The sequence below is a fragment of the Ochotona curzoniae genome, unplaced genomic scaffold (assembly GCF_017591425.1).
Source record: "Ochotona curzoniae isolate NIBS_2020 unplaced genomic scaffold, NIBS_Ocur_1.0 scaffold_1037, whole genome shotgun sequence".
Taxonomy (NCBI): Eukaryota; Metazoa; Chordata; class Mammalia; order Lagomorpha; family Ochotonidae; genus Ochotona; species Ochotona curzoniae.
The window spans coordinates 7,075,024-7,097,133 of NW_024467083.1; the positions used below are offsets into that span (position 1 = coordinate 7,075,024).

The following is a 22,110-nucleotide window of genomic DNA, read 5'->3' on the forward strand; positions in this document are numbered from 1 at the left end:
GGGATGGATGGGAGGTTGGGTGTGGCTTCTCCCCTTTCTCCAGATATAGGAAGGAAAAAAAATGTGGAAATGGTGATTCCACCCACCTTTCTGTAGCCCTTGATCCTTATCACCCTAATCAACCACGCAAAATATCATCAAAAATAAAAATAACTAATAATGATACAAAAAAAAAACCAAAAAACCAAGTGAAGCAGACACCGCTTGAACAGATGGGGCCTATATGGGAGGCCTGCACCACAGGCAGTGGACTAACCCGCCATATCACCATTCCAGTCCTTTTAGAAAATAATTTATAACAGATCATACAGTCCCTAACTCGGGGAATATAAACTGGCTACATTGGTAATGTACAGTGGGAAAATAGAGTAACAGAAAAGACTATTTTCAGGAGTACTCAGAAAGAACTTCTCAGTGTTGTTTTAACTGGAGCACACTCTAAGTTCTGTGCCTCACGGCACAGTAGACTGATTTTGGCACCATTATTAAGGTGAGCTTCTCCATCAATGGTCCTGAAACAGGGGTGGGCTTCCACAGAGCAGACAGGGACCATTTGGACATCATTGGTACATGGGATTCAAGCACAGGCAGAGAGCACTCAATATTTAGGAAGGAAATACAGATAACAGGCATAGAGACAAATACTTCTCAAGGTCATATGATCACAGGGTCAGTGTCTTCTGGGGGATTTCACTGGCTTTTGTTTTGATATCATGGTGAAAATAAATTTGAAACTTGTATTCTGCAACAGAACAAAACATTCCAAAACAACGCATAGGTCTGTGAACTGTGTGACATCCACATCGTTCCCAACATTACCAAGTGATCCTTCCTTGGGACGTTGTGGAGGTTCACACCACCCACCCTTCACCCATTGCTTTCCCTGTGTCATGATTAATTTAACAGAAACAAGGGACAGTGGTAATTCTTTTTTTAAAAAAAGATTTATTTTCAATTTTTATTACAAAGTCAGATATACAGAGAGGAGGAGAGACAGAGAGGAAGATCTTCCATCCGATGATTCACTCCCCAAATGAGCGCAACGGCCGGTGCTGTGCCAATCCAAAGCCAGGAGCCAGGAACTTCCTCCAGGTCTCCCACGTGGGTGCAGGGTCCCAAGGCTTTGGGCCGTCCTCCATTGCTTTCCCAGGCCACAGGCAGGGAGCTGGATGGGAAGTGGAGCTGCCGGGATTAGAACCGGTGCCCATATGGGATCCCAGTGTGTTCAAGGCGAGGACTTTCGCCACTAGGGACCAACTATGCCGGGCCCAGTATTTCTCATATATTCACAACTTGGGAAAAGAAATTGTAGCTGCTCAATTTTGCTGGGTTTAATTTCCTGGGTTTGCCGAAAGCTAAAGCTGCTGAAAGCTAGCATTTTTTGCTTTTCTCTCTGCATCTTTAAACTCAGCTTGCAGGTTCATGCCTGAAGGCAGTGAGGGCCCAAGAACACTTTGCGAAGTGAGTAAATTACCCAAGTCCTTTGACACAAACAGAAGCACAGTTTCTGGGAGTCCAGGTTTACTTAGGTAGTTGTTTGGGGTGTCTTTTTTGTTTTTTTTTTTTTAACTTTATCATCACTTTAATATGATTACTTACTTTATTGCATCCCAATGCAGTGTCAGGATCCTTGGCTTTTTCAGCACCCCTTTTTATGCACCTGGGAAACCACCCACATTCGAGACCCGTATGGAATTGTAGTTCCTTGCTTTTGGCTGGCCTGGCCTTGGCCATTGTGGCCATCTGGGAAGTGACCAGCAGGCAGACAATATCTCTGTTTCCTCCCTCTCTGTAATTCTGCATTTGAAATACATAAATAAATATTAAAAGAAAAAAGAAAACCTTTCAAGCTTAGAGTTGAGTATCTAAGTTCACACGCCAATCATGAGAAAGCGAGCACTGCTATTTTCCCAAAATACTGAAGAGCAGCTCCAGGGTGTCAACAAAAGGCGTATGGCTGCAAAGTACTTAGCAAAGGTTCATATGACAGCGATGCCCAGCCAGACACACCCTGCTGTGTGTGCAAAGGGGAAGACGCTAGAGAGGGCACCAACTTCACACAGTCACCGCACATTTCCATACTTCGAATTTTCGGTAGTCTGTGAACACAAGATCTATTACACTAAGCTGGACTTTAGAGATTTGACATGTAGCTGGTATTTTCTTAGTGTGAGAAATATCAAGCTGACAGTATACTGTCTGCGATGACCCTCCAAATGCCAGGGTGCAGGGTTTAGTCATGGACTTCCGTGTCAGCTTCCAAGACATTCACACGGAGTTTTCTTATTTAAACATGTTAAATGAAGTATGAAAAGCAGGTTAAGAAATCAACAGAGAAAGGAAGAACACAGAAGAGCCATATTGACAAGAACATTTTAAATATGGTAATAGCTTGCCGTGCGTTTACATCACTTTCCAGGCAGCCGCTGCTGACAGCCGCCTGCCGCGACTCCCTCCCAGCGCTCTGACATGCTGTAATCTGCCCGTGCTGATTAGTTAACTCACATCACTTGCGTTGATTTTGGAAAATTAAAGTGGGATGAGGACTATTTCCATAACCCTGGCCTTCACATTATAACCAAATAATGCAGGGACTTTTTTTTTTTAATTTTTTTTTTTAAGATTTATTTTTATTATTTTTTCATTGGAAAGGCGGATATACAGAGAGGAGAGACAGAGAGGAAGATCTTCCATCCGATGATTCACTCCCCAAGTGAGCGCAACGGGCAGATACTATGCCGATCCGAAGCCAGGAGCCTCTTCTGGGTCTCCCACGCGGGTGCAGGTTCCCAAAGCTTTGGGCCGTCCTCGACTGCTTTCCCAGGCCACAGGCAGGGAGCTGGAAGGGAAGCGGGGCTGCCGGGATTAGAACCGGCGCCCATATGGGATCCCGGGCGTGCAAGGCGAGGACTTAACCACTTGCGCCACCGCGCCGGGCCCGGGACTTTTTAAATTAGAAATGTATCCTTTTGTTTGCCATTCTCAGTTGCTTATGAACTTACTGAGCTGCTGCTACTTTGGAGAAAACTCTTAAAAAGTCTTCTTTTTACATAAATCAGTCACATCAGAGATAATTACGAGTTTAAACAAGCCTTCATCTTTGCAATGGTGCGCACGGCAGTGCTCCTAATTGCTCGGGTCACCGTGACCCATGGCATCCTGGGAAAACGAGCACCCCCTGCTTTCCTCCCTGCACTCTGCATTTTAGATTTCCGTTCTGTTCTGGGAAAGGCAGCAGCATTTCCTTTTTCATATCTCCTTTTTTAGCAACAGTGTGAATGATGATGATGATGATGACAACTTGGATTCATCAGCGTGCCCAGATCAGCCAAGTTTGTTTTGGCTTCCATAGGTCAAAACTTGGGAGTCACTGGCGGGACACTTAAGGCCTCTGGCTTATCATATGAAATGTTCTTTCTGACATAAACAGAAGTGAAGAACCCTTCCTGAGCAAGGCCAGCTGCTTTGGGGGCTGCGGCATGCTAACTGACACTTGGAAAAAAAGAAGAAAAAGGAAAGCAGGCTGAACAGGCTGCGAAACAGGAACCACGTTCCACCCGCTGAATCCCTTAGCTCACACCCAGCGCACGTCCAGCTCTGGTACCCCACACAAGGCGGCTGCAACCCTTCTGCCCAGGTGCTGCGTTCAAGCAGGCTCCTAGGATTGCGAAACTTGAAGCAACAAGAACGAACACACACACACACACACACACACACACACACACACACACACACACACACACACACGAGAAAAACCATCCTTGGCTGGGATGGGAAGCGGGGCCAAGCCCTGCAGGCTTCTTTTTCTGGGGGACTGAAGAAGGCCCGGGGTCAGATCCGTAACATCCTAGTGGCCTGCATCAGCAAGTCGCTCCTGCACCTGTCAAGTCTGGGCCGAAGGGTGTGTACGAAGCTTAGAACTGAGACGACTGCAGCTCGGACTCCTAGAAAGCTACAAGCCAGATAGTCGCCCATCGCAGGCAGAGACCCAGGTGAGGGGCCTGGGCGTTCAGAGATCAAGCCTGACCTAAACGGCTAGAAGCTCGGGTTTGCAGCTGGAGCCTCTGGATGCAGGCGTCCGCCCCTGTGGCCGCTCGGTGGCGACGCGCGCCCCCCGGTGGCCGCTGGGCCGCAGCGCTCCAGGCGCGAGCCGGAAGGGGAAGTGCGGATGCGGCGGCGCTGGCGCGGCCATGGCGGAGCTGGTGCAGGACGAGCTCTCGGCCTTGGCTGCCATCTTCTGCGGGCCCCACGAGTGGGAGGTGCTGAGCCGCTCAGGTGACTGTCCCGGCGTGGGAGGGACGAGGCGCCCCCGCCGGACGGGGCCTGTGGTGCCCTCGCCTGCGCACGCCCGAGCCCGGGCCTGGTGTGATGCGCCCTGGGGTCGGGAGCTGGGTGGCCGCCGTGGGAGGACGGGAGGCCACCCCAGGTGCCCCGGGTGGGCGCGCCTGCCCCTCCGCCCACCGTGTCCGCCGCCTGCCCCTCCGCCCACCGTGTCCGCCGCCTGCCCCTCCGCCCACCGTGTCCGCCGCCTGCCCCTCCGCCCACCGTGTCCTCGCCTGCCCCTCCGCCCACCGTGTCCGCGCCTGCACGGCGCTCCCCCATGCTTACCTGTGCTGCTGCTTGTACTGTTAACACTGCGCTTGGAAACACTTTTCCAAGTCTAACGGGAGAGATTTGCTGAGGGATTTTTAAAAAGAAATCCCACCCTTGTCGATAGTGTTGCCGAGTTGATTGCTTTGGTGTTTTTTTCTCGCCGGCTGAGTCAGGCCTTGGAGGCCGTATTAGTCCTTAAGCCCACGTGTGTGGAATCCTCCCTCCCTACAGACTTCGACAAGCCTGTAAGAATTTAGGGTCTAGAAAGGTTCTTTCCACTATTTTTGGCAGTCTGTTCCCATGAGAAAGTACAGTGATGTAAATACTTGCGAATCCTCCCTTGGCTTGCTTTAAAAAATTTTTTTTGTGATTATTTTTTAAGAGTTATGTATTTGAAAGAGCTACAAAGAGGGAAAAAAATATATTTTTTAAGGATTTATTTCTTTGACAGGCAGAGCTACAAGACTGAGAGGAGAGCAATTTTCCAACCGTTGGTTTATTCCTCAAACAGCAACAGTGGCTCTGTGGAAGTCTGGAGCCAAGCGCTTGAGCTAGGTCTCCTGCTGGAATGGAGCGGCCCATTCTGCTTTGCTGCTCTCCCTGGGCACAGTAGCAGGGAGCTGGATTGCAAGTGAAACAGCTGGGAATCCAGCTGGCTCCTGTATGGGATGCTGGGGCTGCAGTTGGCTTACCCTTGTTTTGCTACAATGCCACTCCTCTTTCCCGAGCGTTCAGATAGATCCTGTACATTTGAGAGGGCATGGGGGGGACACCTTCTCATGTTGTAGTTGAACAAGAAATTGTGACCGTGAATTGGTTGAGCTTTAAGAAGGTAGTGCGCAGGGCCTGGTGTGATGGCTCCGTAGTTAAATCCTCACCTTGCAAGCACCAGGATCCCATATAGGTGCTGGCTCCTGTCTCAGCTGCTCCACTGCCCATCTAGCTCCCTGCTTGTGGCCTAGGAAAGAAGTGGAGGTTGGCCCAAAGCCTTTTAGACCTGCCCCCATGTGGGAGACCTGGAAGAAGTTCCTGGCTTCTGGCTTTAGCTCAGCTCAGCTCTGGCCATTGTGGCCATCTGGGGAGTGAACCAGTGAGTGGAGGCTCTTCGCATCTCTCCTTCTCTTTGTAACTCTTACCTACCTTTCCAATAAAAATAAATCTTAAAAAAAAAAGAAGGTAGTGAACAGTGCACGGTGTGATGTGTTAGTCACTCACAGGGCACCAGCTAAACCCTATGTGTGTGGTCCTTCTGAGAATTAACCATGCGTGTACACACAGACACCCACGCAGATACCTTGAGCCCTGTCATGTTATGGGTACACACATACACACACATGCAAATACTCACCTTGAGCCCTGTCATAGGCACACACACAGACACACACACAGCCCTGTCATGTTCCAGGTATACACACACACACACACACACACACACACACACACACACACAGAGCCCTGTCATGTTCCAGGTATACACACACACACACACACACACACACACAGCCCTGTCATGTTCCAGGTATACACACACACACACACACACAGCCCTGTCATGTTCTAGGTATACACACACACACACACACACACACAGCCCTGTCATGTTCCAGGTATACACACACACACACACACACACAGCCCTGTCATGTTCTAGGTACACACACACACACAGCCCTGTCATGTTCTAGGTACACACACACATAGCACAGCACTGTCATGTTCCAGGTACACTCACACACACAGCCCTGTTGTGTTCTAGGTATGGTGAACCTGATACTGCAGAGGAACCGCTCTTGGCAGGACTCGGCCCTGTGGGAATCGGGGTGCTGAAGCCGCTCCTGGGTTTGGGAGGGGCCGTCGCAAGATGGAGGCTAGCCCAGGGCCAGGAGGCGGAGTTAGTCTCGCCAGCAGGTAAACAGGAAGTCACAGGGATAGGCTGTTGCCCTCACTGCAATTATGTCATTGCTACTGGCCTATCAGGTAGCGCCAAGTGGACCCACAGGGAGAAGTGATTGGTGGAGAGCGGTATAAAAGCAGCTACTAAAAGCTAAGAGAGGATGGACGGGGAGAGGAAAGAGGGCCAGAACTAGAGGAGTGGGACTGCGAACAGAATGGGAAGAACGGAGCAGCAGAGAGGGGAAGAGGGGCTAAGATCTTCAGGTGGAAAAGCTAAGGCGTATGGAGAGAAAAGCAGCAGGGGGGTACAAAAGCAGTACAGAAGCAATATAGAGCTATGAGGAGAGGAATGGGAAGGAAAGTAGCGGAGAGAGGGCTGGAGAAGCGGGGAGGAAAGCTAAGACCAATGGGGAAAGGGGCAGCAGAGAGAAGGGTTTAAACGCGGCCGCTTTTGGCAGTGAGGGGTCTGGTTGTGGTTCCAGCTTCCCCCAGACCCTCAAGAGTGTGCCTCGTCGTTAGTGTCGCTGCTGGGCGGTGACACAGCCCTTGTCTTTATGAAGCAATAGTTTGGAGTCCTTAGTGAAAAGATTTCTCGCTTGCTTCCTTATTGTCCCTCTTTCCACTGGAAAACTCTCCTAGTTCCTCACCATCTCCTCTCCGCTTTTGTTGTTGATAATGACTTCTGCCTGAGGCAGCTGTTTGCAGGCATCCTTAGTTCTGAAGTTCTTTAGGAGGTTCAGTTGGGAATGTGCTGGGAGAATGAACCTGCAGTTTCCCAGCACACCTTGTGGAGCAGGGCGTGGTGGTGGCCTGGGTCGGGAGCGCACAGCTGCGTGTAGAGTCCTGTGGCTGGGTCGGAGAGGCCTGGCACACGCAGATGTGCCTAGAAAGAGCAGTTTCTTAATATTGAGAACAATGTGGGTCCTTTGTCTGCTGCTAAATTGAGCGTGGCTTTGAAGCCATGCCTCCTAATTAATTTAATTCCGTGCTCTGGCATCAATAAGTAATTGAATTATAAGAGAATTCAGTGTAACAGCTGAGGACATTTTGTTGCTGAAAGGTTTCTGTGTGAGGTAGAGCAAGTCAGTGGTTGGAACAGGTGTGTCTGATGCTCTCCACCAGGGCGTAAGGCTAAGGGAAGGCTTTCCGTAACAGACCGCACTGAGTGGGCTGCCGCTGTCCCTTTAGGCTGCGGGGGAACACGGTCTTGTCTGCTGCTTTCTGGCCTGCCCCTGAGAAATTTGTCCCTGTTGCTACTGGAACGTGGAGACCGCTTGACAAGGATTGCACTTCTGGCTGCAATACAGTCCAGGCAGGCTCCGGCTGCTGACGCAAGGCCACATGGTCAAGGTTACATGGTTAAGAAGGCTAGATAATTGGGTTTGGTTGAACTTGACACGTGAATGCCAAGAATTTTAGGGGTCTTGTCTACATTGTGGACTCCATGGAGGTTACAGTAAGCTCATGGTAAGAGGTCTAGTTGTAACTACCGAAAGGTACAGAAGACCCAAGTGCCCACACTCTGTGAGCCAGGGCTACCTGAAGACCTACTGAGGGCTCGACGGCCCCAGGCTGTACAGTCTGTGCTGACACCAGCTTTGGCATAGTCATTTACTGTGCACCTGGTACTGTCAGTGCACCCTGGCCTCTACAGTAACTCAGGGGCTGCACAGTGTATGGTGTTCCTTAGGAGAGAGAGGGCTGCTGGCGTGGCAGCTGAGAGAACGAGGGAGCACAGATAATACACTGCAGCGGCCTGTCCGAGAGGCATTTATGTTTCATGAACACTCATGCTTGGAGAGGACTGGGGCTTCCCGCAGCGAGAGTCCTGACTGTCTTTGAAATCTGCTCGGCCCTGCCTCCTGCCTCACTGCTGAGCCTGAGAGCCGCTGCCTGGCACCTTCACTGTCCAAGGGCGAAGGGGCCATGTCAACTTCATTTGCTCTTAGTTTCTTCTCTCCTCTGTGACCAACTTTTAGGCACCTGCCAAGTCCAGCTGACCGTCCGGGCAGGCCCTGGGCTGTGTGCTCTGGTGGTGAGCTACCTAGGAGCAGAGGGGAGGATGAGAGGGGCCAGGGCCTCTTAGTGGGTTTCTGCACATTCTGCACAGGGCTGTGTTCAGCATGCAAATGAGTTCTTCTGACAGTGTTTCAGCTGATGGAAGAGTGTGTGTGTGTTTGTGGGGTCCTATGTCCTATTTCAGTACATGCACACGTTGTGTAGTGGCCAGGCAGGGTGAAGGTTCCAGTGCCTGGGGCATTTACCATTTCTTTGTGCAAAATGTTTTCATCTAATCTTCTCTATTTTCAAGATTTATTTATTTACTTATTTGAAAGGAAGGTTTTACACAGGTAGAGACACAGAGATCCTCCATCTGCTGATTCATTACCTAAATGGATGCAGTGGCTGAGCATCTTTCCCATGTATTTGTTGGCCACTGTCAATTATTTTTGTAATGGACTCTAAGAACCATTCTCTTAACTTTTAGTTACCTTTTCCAGTTCCTCTGCTACTGGACCTCAGTTATTATTCTTTTTTTCCCGTGTGTTCTAGACTGTGAAGTAGAATGAAGTCTTAAAAAAAATAGCATTTGTGTGGGATTTTAGATTCAGTGCAGTTGAATTTCTATAGTTTGGAGGGGCGTTAGGGATGTAATTTCTTTCCTGTATTTGAAAGGAAGGATAAAGTTTGAAACCAGTTGAGTTTATGTTTAAGTTACGAAGTAGATAAACTTCAAAGGAAGAGTGGCTTATGAAAAACCCTATGAATGTTGAAGGCCAGACCTCTTGGTAGGGACTTTAGAATACATGAAAATAGCCTTGAAAACAATCAAGTTTGGCTTTCTGGGACAGGTATAAGTTTTATAGGATATAGATGTTTATTGGGAATAATGAGATAAACTTAATGACTTGAGATTTTTTGGGGGAACAGCGATTAGGAATAGACTTAGAACACAGTTGCTTCCTGGTTAATCATTCTGGTTTTAAGCTGTTAATAACTTTAAAGCAAATAGAGGCAATTAGAGGCATCTTTGTTTTTATTAGGCAAAAAAAAAAAAAAACCCAAAATGTCTTTATCACCAACAAAGAAATCAGATTTAAATTGCATGTGTTAGCTGAAAAAAATCCTATAACAAAAAGTCCATCCTACTGTAGAAAGTAGGGCAATGGGAAATAAAAGGGAAGTCATTATGCTTCCAGAATTTTAGGGAAGAATGACTTTACAGAGAGTGTCTAACTTCATTACCGCACTAAGTAGCAGCTGAGTGGGGTCTGTGACTGCGCGTTTCATTTTTCTTAGGGAGGTGGCTTCATTTTCTGTAAGTGGAGTTTGCAGCTACATGAGTATGTGGGAGACAGCCTTTTCCAAGAACCCCAATTAGAATATTAATCCTTGCCAACTGTTCTAAGAATTACAGTAGTTTTTCTTTGGAAACTACATCATAACTAATGGTTTCAGTATTTTTCAAAATCGAAGTCAATGTGTCCTCCCATTCCTATTGTTTGTTCACATAGATCAGGAAGTAATTGAAAGGGAAAAGTGAAGAATGGATAGGCCTTGCAGGGCCTGCCTTCCACCACTGTTTTCCCTTCATTTAGTCCCCTGTACTTGGTAGGAATTGGTGGGAATTGATATGAAGGCACTTCAAAAGTTTGTGGAAAAACAGAGTTGAAAGGTAACCTTATTTTGGTGCCAAATTGAAATCTATACACAGTTTTCCATAACGTGCTTTTTCACCTTCATATAAGATATGCTAACCCTCTCTTTGGAAGAGCACTGATTTAATCATGTATAAAGGCCATTTTTGCTACCTAAGGAGACCTAGACAAAGGTTCTGGAGAGCAGAACATGCACCTATCTACAACAGGTGCCGAAGAATTCTTCCCCTGTGGTGCCCATGATGATCCTCTATTAGCACGATTCCCAAGGCATAATTCTATAGCTCAACTGTTTCTTGCACTGGTACCCTTGCCACTTTGTTGAAAAGGAATATTGAGTATTTCAGTGCTGCAGAAAATGTTAGTTTAGTTCAGCTGCAATACTTCAGGATTTGAAAGGACCATAAAATAAATTCCTTTAAGTATCGTGCAACTTGTAAGATAGGCCTTAGAGAGATGCTATAGGGGTTGAAACTGCAGTGGAAAGTTAAGGGGCTTCTTGGAAAATGCCATCACAGGAGCAGGGCCTAGAAATGGGACATTGGAGACACTGTTAAGGATATAGGGGAGAGTGAGTGAGTTGGAGTCAGGAGCGAGGAGGTTGGAGAGGATGTTGTTGGGGCTTAAATGTTGGCTATGGGAGTTGGTGATTCATTCGTTAGCCTGGGAGAGGTTCTTTGCCCTGTGGTAGGTAGAGATGGGACCCAAAGCTAGGCTGATGAGGGGAGAGGCAGGCAGTGAGGTGGCTTGTGCTAGGGGTTGGGGGTGTGAGACAAAGGAGGGGAGATGTGGGGAGTTTGATGATTGAAAGTTCGTGGGAAACAAGTGGGGGGAAAAGGAGTCAAAACGAGTTTGAAGATTTCCAGCCTGGCTCCCTATAACAAGGAATATGTTCATGGTTGTGCCTTAAGGTATACCTGTGCCTTTAGTAGAGGAAGACAAAACAGAACTGTACAGGGAGAACCAGGATGATGTGGTATCTGGCAGGTGGGGGAAGATTGAGAAGGAGACCAGCAGAGGTTCAGATGAGGTTTAACTGTGGTGGGAGGGTTGGGCAGGCTGAGCCATTGAAGCACTTCTCGTATGCTGTGATTTGCTGGAAGGACTTGTAGGGTTCAACAAAGCTGTTGAACTCCTGGCTGTGGTTTGTTGCAACCAAAGAATACATATTAAAATCGGCAAAGGAAAGGTGCCTGGAATGAAATCCAGGAGAAACTGGTAGTGAGTCCTGAGATCTCCTCCGTTGGAATCATGTAGACTTGTGAATTCTCTTAGCAAGTGTGTGAGGGAGAGCATGGCAGAGTGTTCCCAGCTGGGAAAGCCCACTTGAGCCTTGGTGTTCAGAGTTTTCACTGGAGCTCAGTCACATGGGAATGTTGTATGGTTTGACTGCAGCTCCTATCCACTATAAATCACAGTTAGCATAAACCATTTAATCAGGCTGGCATAAAGTGCTCAAGATCCCAGGACCACAAACAGCATGTGCATTATTGGTCAGAACATTAGAGATTATGAACTCATATTTCAGGAGTCAGCCATGTGCGAGTCTAGAAGACAGGTGTTTTTTGGGATGTGCTGTGTTTGAACAACCCAAGCCTGTGGAATTTTTTTTTCTGTATAGTGGCAATGAAGAAATCATTGGTAATATTTAAGAAAGGAGCTTCAGAGAAAAGAGACATTAAAAGCCACAGAAGAAGTAGTTATGGAGATTTTGGCTTATGGGAAAATGTACTCTTGGTGAGAATTATATTTTAGGAAGATTGAGGAGCAGGCATCGTGGGGGCAGGGCTAAGCTTCTGCTTGGGATGCCCACATCCCGTGTTGCAGTCCTTAGGTTCAAGTCCCACCTCTGCTTCCTGTCCAGCAAGCTGTTACTGTGCACCCGGGAGGTTAGTACCACCCAGTTGGGAGACCTGGATGATGCGCCCAGCCTCTCAGTTCAGCCTGGTCCAGCCCATGGCTGTTGTGGGCATTTGGAGAGTGAAGCTTGGAGATGGAAAAATCAAGATCTCTCTGTCTCTGTTCTGCCTTCATTCTGGTGTAACCAGATAAACTTCTGCCTACCACTGCCAGCATCTCATATGCACACCGGTTGTTGTCTCAGATGCTCCACCTGCTGATCCAGCTCCCTGCTTGTGGTATGGGAAAGCAGTGGAGGATGGCTCAAGTACCTAGGCTCCTGTACCCATGTGGGAGACCTGGAAGAAGCTCCTGGCTCCTGGGTTTGGATTGGCTCAGGTCTGACTGGGTGGTCATTTGGAGAGTGAACAAGCAAATGAAAGAACTGTTTCTGTGACTCTTCCTTTTTCTTTAACTCTGACTTTCCAAATAAAATGAATCTTGCCTCCCCACCCCCCCGCCCGCCTCCCTAATCCACAAGTAAAGGAAATTAGCAACATTGGATTTTTCTTTTTTTTTTTTTTAAGAAATGAGAAAAATATTGGTAAGCAGAAGAGATGAAAGCATCAGAGGGAGGGATAAGGAAGTGCAAGCATAAGGTAACTGGTCATGATTGAAACAGTGCCTTAGAAATAATAGGGCTTCTGGGCGCGGTAGCCTAGCAACTAAAGTCCTCGCCTTGAACGCACTGGGATCCCATTTGGGTGCCGGTTCTAATCCTAGCAGCCCTACTTCCCATCCAGCTCCCTGCTTGTGGTCTGGGGAAGCAGTTGAGGACAGCCCAAAGCCTTGGGACCCTGCACCCACATGGGAGACCTGGAGGAAGCTCCTGGCTCCTGGCTTCAGATTGGTGCAGCTCCGGCCGTTGAGGTCACTTAGGGAGTAAATCATTGGACAGAAGATCTTCCCCTCTGTCTCTCCTCCTCTCTGTATATCTGACTTTGCAATAAAATTAAATACATCTTTAAAAAAAAAAGAAATTGTAGGACTTCCTATGAAGGCCAGAAAAGCAATTCTTTTGGATACAGAAGAGTAAGAAGGTCAGAGTGTGGTGGTGACCAAATGCATTCATTGAAAAATGGCCTTGCAGTTGCTCAGTAATCAGGTGTCTGTAGCTGCTGGGTCACTAGTGGACTTCCGTGGATTCAGCGAGGAAGGGGGCAGCTTCAGAGCCCCCTGTGCAGCACCAGCATGGCTTCTCGCTCCCAGTGATCCTGCTTGTCTCCTGGGCTTGCAGGTGAGGTGGAGGCAGGCCCAGGGTGGATCTGTGTGCTTCAGTGAGGTTTTCTTGTAGCGGAGGATTCTTGTGTTTCGGAGCCCTGTGCTCCCATAGGCGGCTCCTGGTCATTCCAGGCTCACCCTTTGTCTTGAAGGAACACATTGTGTTTATTATACTGGTCAGGAGATGTGTCTCCCCTGTGACCTGGAGGTAGACAGTCTAGCTTTCGGGGATGCTCTGCAAACATCTTTTTTTTTATTGCATTTAATTTTATAACAACGTTTCATAGGCTCTGATGTTCCCCCTTTCCCTCCCCTTGTCCTCCCCCCATGGTGGATTGCTCCACCTTATTGCAGTATTACAGATCAAATCTAGTCTTGTTTCTTTCAATGCAAGCATGTGTCTTGCATAGAGTCCAGTATCTTGTTGCCCAGCTGAATTCAACAGTCTCTTGAGGAGACTAACTCTGGTCTGGAGACATAGCTGGCAGATTATCGTTCCGACCAATTAAAATGCCATCACAATCCACATCACATCACATCACATCACATCACATCACATCACATCACATCACATCACATCACATCACAACACATCACATCACAACACAACACAACACAACACAACATAACCAACCATTTCCAACATTATGGGGTTAATTAACAATGTAATACTACGTTTCACAGGTATCCTTTTACAAATTGACAGCAAATTAAGGCAAACGTGGTATCTGACCTTTTGGGATTGACTCATTTCCCTTAGCATGATGGTTTCCAGTTGGGCCCATTTGGCCACAAAGAACTGCATTTCAGTTTTTTTTTTTTAATAGCTGAGTAGTATTCCATGGCATAAATAAACCATAGCTTTCTTATCCAGTCTTCTGCTGATGGGCATTTCGGTTGCTTCCAAGTTTTTGCAATTACTGATTGTGCTGCTGTGAACATGGGGGTGCATGTAGGTTTCTCGTGCAGCAGGTGTTTTGGATATATTCCTAGGAGTGCTATTGCTGGATCATATGGTATGCAGATTTTCAGTTGTGCAAACATCTTTGAACGAAGTTATCAGTGCCCTTTGTTTGGAGGGTGGTGAGAAATGCCAGCCTCTTGAAGAGTGATCTCTTAATTCACACAGGCGACTTATCTGTGTGTATTGATCAATAAGGGGATTTCTAGGTGTGGCGGGGAAGTGGAGGAAATCACTCCGTGTATGTCGTCCTCATCTTACATGCGGTCAAATCACTTGACAGGATGCATGCCTCGATTCAGCCTTTTCCTCAGGGATGCAGACACTGCCTTGGGCTTAGCAGGTGCTCGGTGGATGCTGATGGATGAATGGATGCAGATCTTTAGAAGTTACATTTCCTTTGCAAGAGTGCTTGGACTCATGGGGCAGTTCCTGAGGCATTTATTCAGTCCGATGATCCTGCAGGCCTGTTTACAGTACTTGTTGCACACAGTGAGACAAGGCTGATCTAATTGACATGGAGGGAGTGGAACTCAACGATAAGATATTTTTTGAAAAGGAGAAGTAACTGGATGGAAGAACGAAAGGTTTTGAGATATGGTTGATTTTAGAAGAGTACATCTAAAATGTAAAAGTTTGGAAAGTGTTTCTACATTTTACTTGATGGAACACAGATTTCGTTGATGTCATTTTCGTATAGTCTTCCTCATGGTGATTGCTCGTGTTTCTGAGTGGCATCCTAAAGTAACAGTTCCTTGAGCTGGTCCTGAGAAGTCCATTAAGGAAAAGCCATCTGTGGCAGATGTGCTTGATCCTGCGTGACTCAGTGTGACTGGCTTTTTTAAGTACTTGGAATGGGGAGACTGGGCATGTGGACATGATCTGTTATGCTCTTTACAAAGGGGATACATTCAAGTTCCAGGTGTTGTGGCTGTTGATTAGCCATCCAAGTGTAAAGCCAAAAAAGAGTCAAGTGCCTCTTTTGTGAAAAGTAAAACACAAGCAGGTGGAGGGAGAAGAGGGCCTGAGAGACGCAAATCAGAGAGACACGTGCACCCCGCTCTGGGCTGCTCTGCTGGTCTGAGCCAGGCGCCTCTGCCCCCTGCTGAATGAATCAGCCTGGCATTTGATCAGCTTTCAGAGGAGTGGGAAGAAGCGGTGTGGAACATGTCAGAGGGGGAAGCCAAGCGAATCTCCAGCAGAGTGGTCGTCTCCCAAGTGTGTGTGCTTCCCCTTCCTGGGGAGGCAGAAGCGCTGCACTGACATCCACTCCCTCTGGATGCCTTCAGCCTTTTGGCTTACACTGATGATTATGTGTTGCAACTGAGCCAGAAGTTGTAGTCCTTGCCCTCAGCAGCTCTGTGGCTCCCACAGCTGCGTGCAGTTCCGGGGTTTGCTTTAGCTTGGACTTGCCACTGCATCACCTTCAGAGGTCAGATATAACCTTTTAAAGATTTATCTGTTTTTATCAAGAAGGCAGATTTTACAGAGAAGGGAGACCAGGAGAGAGATCTTCTATCTGCTGGTTTACTCCACAGATGGCCTCCATGGCCAGAGCTGAGTTGATCCAAAGCCAGGAGCTAGGAGTTTTTTGAGTCTCCCACTTGGATGCAGGAACCCAAGAACCTGAACCATCCTCAGCTGCTTTTCCAGGCCATCAACAGCTGGATTGGAAGTGGGGCAGCTGGATGTGAACCAGCACTCATATGGGATGCCCACACTGCATTAACCTCCCTGTGCCACCACACCATCCCCCATACAATGACTTTTAATTAATAACGTAATATACCCTGTGGTCCTTTGTTGGAAGATTTATCTCAAGAGTTTTTTTAAGGGTTTCTAGAATTATCAGCTGACTCTGACTTCAAAGGGATTATCTAATGAGAACCCTTTCTGGTAGCAGCTTCTTGACAAGGGAGAGCTAGCAGGCCTAAGTGCTGATGCTTTCTTAGGGGTATGTGCTGTTTCTATAAGATAATTGAATTGTTTTCCTACAGAAAAGAATGACTGACTTGTCAATGTCCTCTTCCTGTCGACTTGCGCACAGCTAACGATCATTTTTGGATGCCTTCCAGAGACACACGGGACCGTGGTCAAAATCCACACCAAGGCGGAAGGACTGAAGGGGGTACATGTGCCCTTAGAACTCATGTTCCATCTGCCGGTCAGCTACCCGCTGTGTCTACCTGGAATCTCCGTTCACTCCGAGCACCTGACCAGGGCCCAGCGTGAGGCTGTGAAGGGGAAGTTGCTTGAGCAGGCGGCACAGCTTGTGTCTGAGCCCATGGTGCACGAGCTGGTGCTCTGGGTCCAGCAACATCTCGGGAATATCCTGTACCCACCAGAAGCCACGGGGGACAGCGACGGGTGTCCTTCTCCACCAAGCACGACTGGAGATGACAGACTGTGGATGACTCTTCTGCACTTAGATCACATGCGAGCGAAGGCCAGATACACCAAAACTGTGGAGAAATGGGCTGCAGACCTGAGGCTGACGGGAAGACTGATGTTCCTGGGGAAAATTATACTGATCTTACTACAGGGAGACAGACACAACCTCAAGGTGCCTGCAAGTGCAGTGAGGTTACAGAAGGCTGGCTGTGTTGTGCTTAGAGAAGTATAACAGCGGGGTAGAGTGATCATGTTTCAACTTTTATTATTATTAGGTCAGCGGATCTACAGTTCCTTTTCAAAGAATGTCTAACTCCTAGTTGAATACCGACTTAACAAAGCTTGAAGAGTAGGTTTAGACTGTGGAAAAATCCTGCCACGGAACGAGAGTGACAGGGTCGAAGTTCTCTGTGGCTCGCGTGTTTCTGCCATCGGCTGTGAGGCTCGACTTTCTCAACGTGTAGGAAAGTGTGTGCGCATTGATACTTCCTTCCTGATCCGGGTGTAGAATTGTTAGTAGCCTGCAATATTTGTAACTCTGTGGCAGTGAAAAAAATCCACCGTGACACATTAATTTGGTATCTCTGCTAAACTGGCAAAAGGCGCTTGTCCCTTATAGCTGAGATTCAGTGTTAGGAAAAAAGAGCGTCATTAGGCCTGTCAGCTTGTCACCTCCTTCTGCCTTGTGCTTTCCACCTGACTTCTCTCAGCAGCTGCCTTCAGAATCGTCATATTCAGAATCCCGGAGTTCCTACTCGAAACTCATCCGGCCCGTTTCATGTGGGGCGAGATGAGGAAAACTGCTCATTATATTTTAAATATTAAAAGGGCTGCAAATCACAGATTACTTTTTTACTTTCAAGTAGGTTGGGTCAGGGATAATTACACCTGAACACTTTTCTAAGAGATGTAGTTTGAACAGCCTATAATCTTAATATTTGTAGCATGACAAATATTGGTTTTTTTCACAATGGGCTCCTATTGCAAAATGATCTTGGCACTGGACTAGCCACATTCATGCCCTGCTCTAGTAAATAAATATAGCAATAATTCAAATGTGATATATGAGGTTACATGTATAAATACATATTTATAAATACAAATAATATATATATTTTCTGGGTCAGGGCCTGGTTAAGGAACCATGTGTTTTAAAGTGACTTAGGAGTATATCTCTAACTGTTTGGCTCAAGGCAACTGTTTTGTGGATGTTGTCAGTTGGATTAAATCATCAATTCATTACCTTCTATCTGGATGATTAGAGCTGTGCTAATGCACTTTTCTAAGAGTTCCTTTTTAGTTGCCTTTAAAACTTACTGTAAAAATCTCTGTTGAATTTTTTGACTTTCAAAAACTTCTAGAAGTTTGTTTGGAAGGTAGACTGACAGAAAGAGGAGAGTGCTTCTGGTTACTGGATCACCCCCATGCCTGCAGCCAGCAGGGGTGGCCAGGCTGAAACCAGGCTCTAGGAACCCCATCCACATCTCATGCAGGAGTGCCTGGGACCCAAGGACTGGAGCTATCATTTAGCTGCCTCCCAGTTTGTACTTTGGTAAGAAATTGGATCAGAATTGGAGCAAGGATTCCGTCCTAGTAACTCCGATGTCAAACACAGGGGCCCCAAGTGAAGACTTAACTGCATCACAATGCTGCCCCACACCCCATTATGTTATATATGTTTTTTATTATGAGAGAGAGAGAGAGAAAGAGAAAGAAATCTTTTACTTACTGGTTCTCTTTCAACAGCCTGCAACAGCCGGCTGGGCCAGGCTAAAGTCAGGAACATGGAACTTAATCTGGGTCTGCCAGCTGGGTGTGAGAGATTCAGCTAGCAAGTGTGCGCCTGCTGGAAGCGGGATTGGAACCAGAGGAGCCAGCACTTGAATCAAGCACTGTGGTTTAGGATACAGGTGTTCCAAGCTATATTCCACCACTGTGATAAACATCTGCCCCCAATTTTGTAATTTGTGTATAAGGGCTGAGAATGTATAGAAACATATTTATAGATGCCATCAAGTTTGGAATGTAAGTGTTACAGGCCTGGTAAGTTTATTCAGATACTGAATTAGTAATAACAGTAATAGCTTGTGCTCTTAAATATGATATGTGCCAGAGCACTACCGTATGCCAGGTACTCTTCTCAGTGGTTTTTTTTTTCTTAGTTTAAGGTTTATGTTATTTATTTGAAATGCAGAGAGACTGAGAGAGAGGGGAAGAGAGAGAGAAAGAGATCTTCCATCCACTAGCTTGCTCCCCCAAAGAATGACAGGTTGGGGGCAAAGGAGGTCAACTAAAGCCAGGGGAGAGGAGCCCAATCTAGTTCTCCTGTGTGGATCTCAATGGCCCAGCAATTTGGGTCATCTTCTGCTGCTTTCCCCCAGGCACAGTAGCAGGGAGCTGGATCAGAAGCAGAGCAGCCGGGACTGAAACCGGGGATCTGGAGTTGAAGGTGGCAGCTTAATGTGCTGTGACACAATGCTGGTCTCCAAGTGCTTCTTGCATATTGCCATTGAATCCTGCCGTGAGTCCCACTTTATGGCACAGAGGATTGAATAGGCAAGCTGGAGGCTGGGCTAGAAGGCCACCGAGTCTAGCTTAAACTGGAATACTTTGATTACATCATTTTAAAAAGGAAACTATTTATTTGTTTTACTTGACAAGTCAGAGTTAGAGAGAGGGAAGAGTCAGAGAGATAGGTCTTCCATCTGCTGTTTACTTCCCAAATGGCTGCAACTGCCAGTCCAAATGCTGGGAGCCAGGAGCTTCTTCTCTCCCATGTGGTTGCAGGGATGGGGGCCCAAGGACTGGGGCCATCTTCTGCTGCTCTCCCAGGCCATGACCAGGGAGCTGCATTGAAAATGGAGGAGCCAGGACATGAACTGGTGCCCATGTAGGCTGTTCCCACCACAGGTGGAGGATTATCCTGTTAAGCCGCTCATTGGCTCCAACATCACTCTTGATTGCTTCATTGACTAGCATGTGTTTCTGCTAAATATGTAGAAACATTATCTAACTCTTACTGCTTGATCCCGAAAGAGAGTCATCTTTACGCATGAAGACAGATTGCAAGTTTATGGGTTGTTTAAAACTAGAACTCTGAGTTTTGGAGTAAGAGGCGTATTTGACATTCTGATTTTATCATTTAGGAGTACCTGATTCTTCAGAAAACCTCGAAAGTAGATGTGGACTCAAGTGGAAAGAAATGCAAAGAGAAAATGATTAGTGTACTGTTTGAAACAAAAGTGCAGACGGAACACAAAAGGTATAATTTAGTACTATTGCAGATGGAAAAGCAACTGAATCGATAATTATACTCTGACAAATCTGGGCATATTCATGAGTTTCTCTTGTATAATGCAGGTTTCTGGCATTTGAAGTCAAAGAGTATTCAGCGTTGGATGAATTACAAAAGGAATTTGAAACCGCAGGACTTAAGCAGCTTTTCTCTGAATTTGTACTTGGGCTGGTAAAATGAAATGGAAAACAGGAGTTTTTTTTTTTTTCACTAAAACAGCAGGTTTTTTTGTTTGTTTTTGTATTGGATTTTGGGCGTGGCAATTGGAAAAAAGTCATAATGGAATGATTTTAAAGTTTCTCTGAATTAAAGAAAACATCGTCGTAATTTTGGAAACAATTGCCAGTTGTGTTTTATGCAGTATCAAACACTAGAAACCCTGTGTTTCTGTTTGCCAGCAAAAATAAGCTTCGATAGCTGGAACATCATTTGAAAATAGATTTTAAAAGATAATGGCAAATGAGCCATTGTTTTTATGTAAAGAATTTGTCTGAAACTGTACAGTTTTCTGGCTGTCTTTTTTTTGTTGTTGCTATTGGTAATTAAATTATTTCTTAAAACAATTTATTTTTGTGTGTTTTTTGATTTATGTTTTCAGTGTTTCATCATGCTTGCTGCCCCCGTTCAGCCTATTATGCCTAATGGTTTAAGTTGAATGTTAAGAAAAACACAACATTAATTTCTATATGGGATTGTGTAAGTCATTAGTTTAAATACAAACTAAAAAAATTCTGCCTGGGCCCGGCGCGGTGGCGCAAGTGGTTAAAGGTCCTCGCCTTGCACACCCGGGATCCCATATGGGCGCCGGTTCTAATCCCGGCAGCCCCGCTTCCCTTCCAGCTCCCTGCCTGTGGCCTGGGAAAGCAGTGGAGGACGGCCCAAAGCTTTGGGACCCTGCACCCGCGTGGGAGACCCGGAAGAGGCTCCTGGCTTTGGATAGGCATAGCATCGGCCGTTGCACTCACTTGGGGAGTGAATCATGGGACGGAAGATCTTCCTCTCTGTCTCTCCTCTCTGTATATCCGCCTTTCCAATGAAAAATAATAAAAATAAATCTTTAAAAAAATTCTGTCAAACCCAACTTACAAATTTCTTTGGGATTCTGAAAACTACATAGAAAGAGAGAGCTAATTTAACTTCTGGATTTATAAGGGGAGGAATTTTTACACCAAAAAATCTGGCTTGCTAGGTAGAGAAAATGATACAGTGACTCTACTTTTTATTGTTGGTGAAATCTGTTAAAACATAATCAAATATATGTATTATGACCTAAGGAGAGGTGATGCCTTAAAACAAAAAGCTTGTATTAAAAGCATTGTTTTCCTTTGGCGGAGATGCAGGTGGCATTGTGTTGGAGGAAGGATGTTTGTGTGCATGCAGCCACCTGGGTTCTCAAAGCCGGGACTGAGTCTTGCCGGAAAGGCCAGGTGGATGCCTTGTCCCGTGTCGCAGGACAGCCGGTGAGGCCCTTGTACAGTTTACTGATGGTGGGGAGAAGTGAAGAAACACTGGCATGTTGAGTGCTCTTTCCTGACAGTGCTGCTCTGTGTCCATGGCAGCCTCATCCCACTCGTCTCATTTTTGGGCATCCTTTTAAGAAAATTAGACCCACCTATTGATCCTCTTCTGGACTTCTACTGATCAAAGAGATTTTGGTTTATCTTATCCCAGGTTATTTATGATTTCTTTTCCCCAGGGAATTAGTAAGGATGATATTATCTATGACAAGAGCATATATGACAAAGAGAAGCCATCCCATTAACACGCAAAACTGGAACAATGGCATTGGAAGTTTGTGATGGTTATTACCCCTTCCATCTGATTAATTGGATTTTTAGTGAAACAAAACAGTGAGAATAGGGTTGAGAATATTGCCATGTGGTTGAGACAGGTTGAGGAGGGTTCCTAATATAGTGACAATCAAATTATCTCCATCTGAGACTGTGACAGGATGCTGGATTTAAATTTTATCACAACAGAACTTCTGGTTTTTGATTTTGCCTTGGTTCTTCTGGTGTCTCCTTGCTCTATGTGTTTCAAAGTCTTTAGATATCACTGTCTGCATCTAAAGAGCTTGAATATGGTCAAAGTGCGCATTAGTGATGGCTTTCTTCAACTCATTAGTTACAATTCTACCTGCTAACATCACGTTCAAGAAGTTTGGGGAATTATTACTTTTTTGTTTACATCACGGTGCT

At 46.4% G+C, this 22,110-nt stretch overlaps 1 protein-coding gene across 2 annotated transcripts; it reads left to right on the forward strand.

The window, feature by feature from the left end:
* Positions 1 to 3,814: 3,814 nt before the first annotated feature.
* On the forward strand, positions 3,815 to 20,475 carry RWDD3 (RWD domain containing 3). 2 transcript variants are annotated; one of them, XM_040998705.1, is made up of 4 exons: positions 3,815 to 3,992; positions 16,302 to 16,789; positions 19,764 to 19,879; positions 19,978 to 20,475. In XM_040998705.1, the coding sequence occupies exons 2-4, from the start codon at positions 16,376 to 16,378 to the stop codon at positions 20,090 to 20,092; spliced, it is 645 nt and encodes a 214-aa protein (XP_040854639.1). In that variant the 5' UTR covers positions 3,815 to 3,992; positions 16,302 to 16,375; the 3' UTR covers positions 20,093 to 20,475. The 2 variants fall into 2 exon arrangements, with proteins under 2 accessions (XP_040854639.1, XP_040854638.1); XM_040998704.1 differs by lacking the exon at positions 3,815 to 3,992 and adding an exon at positions 4,152 to 4,275.
* Positions 20,476 to 22,110: the final 1,635 nt, after the last annotated feature.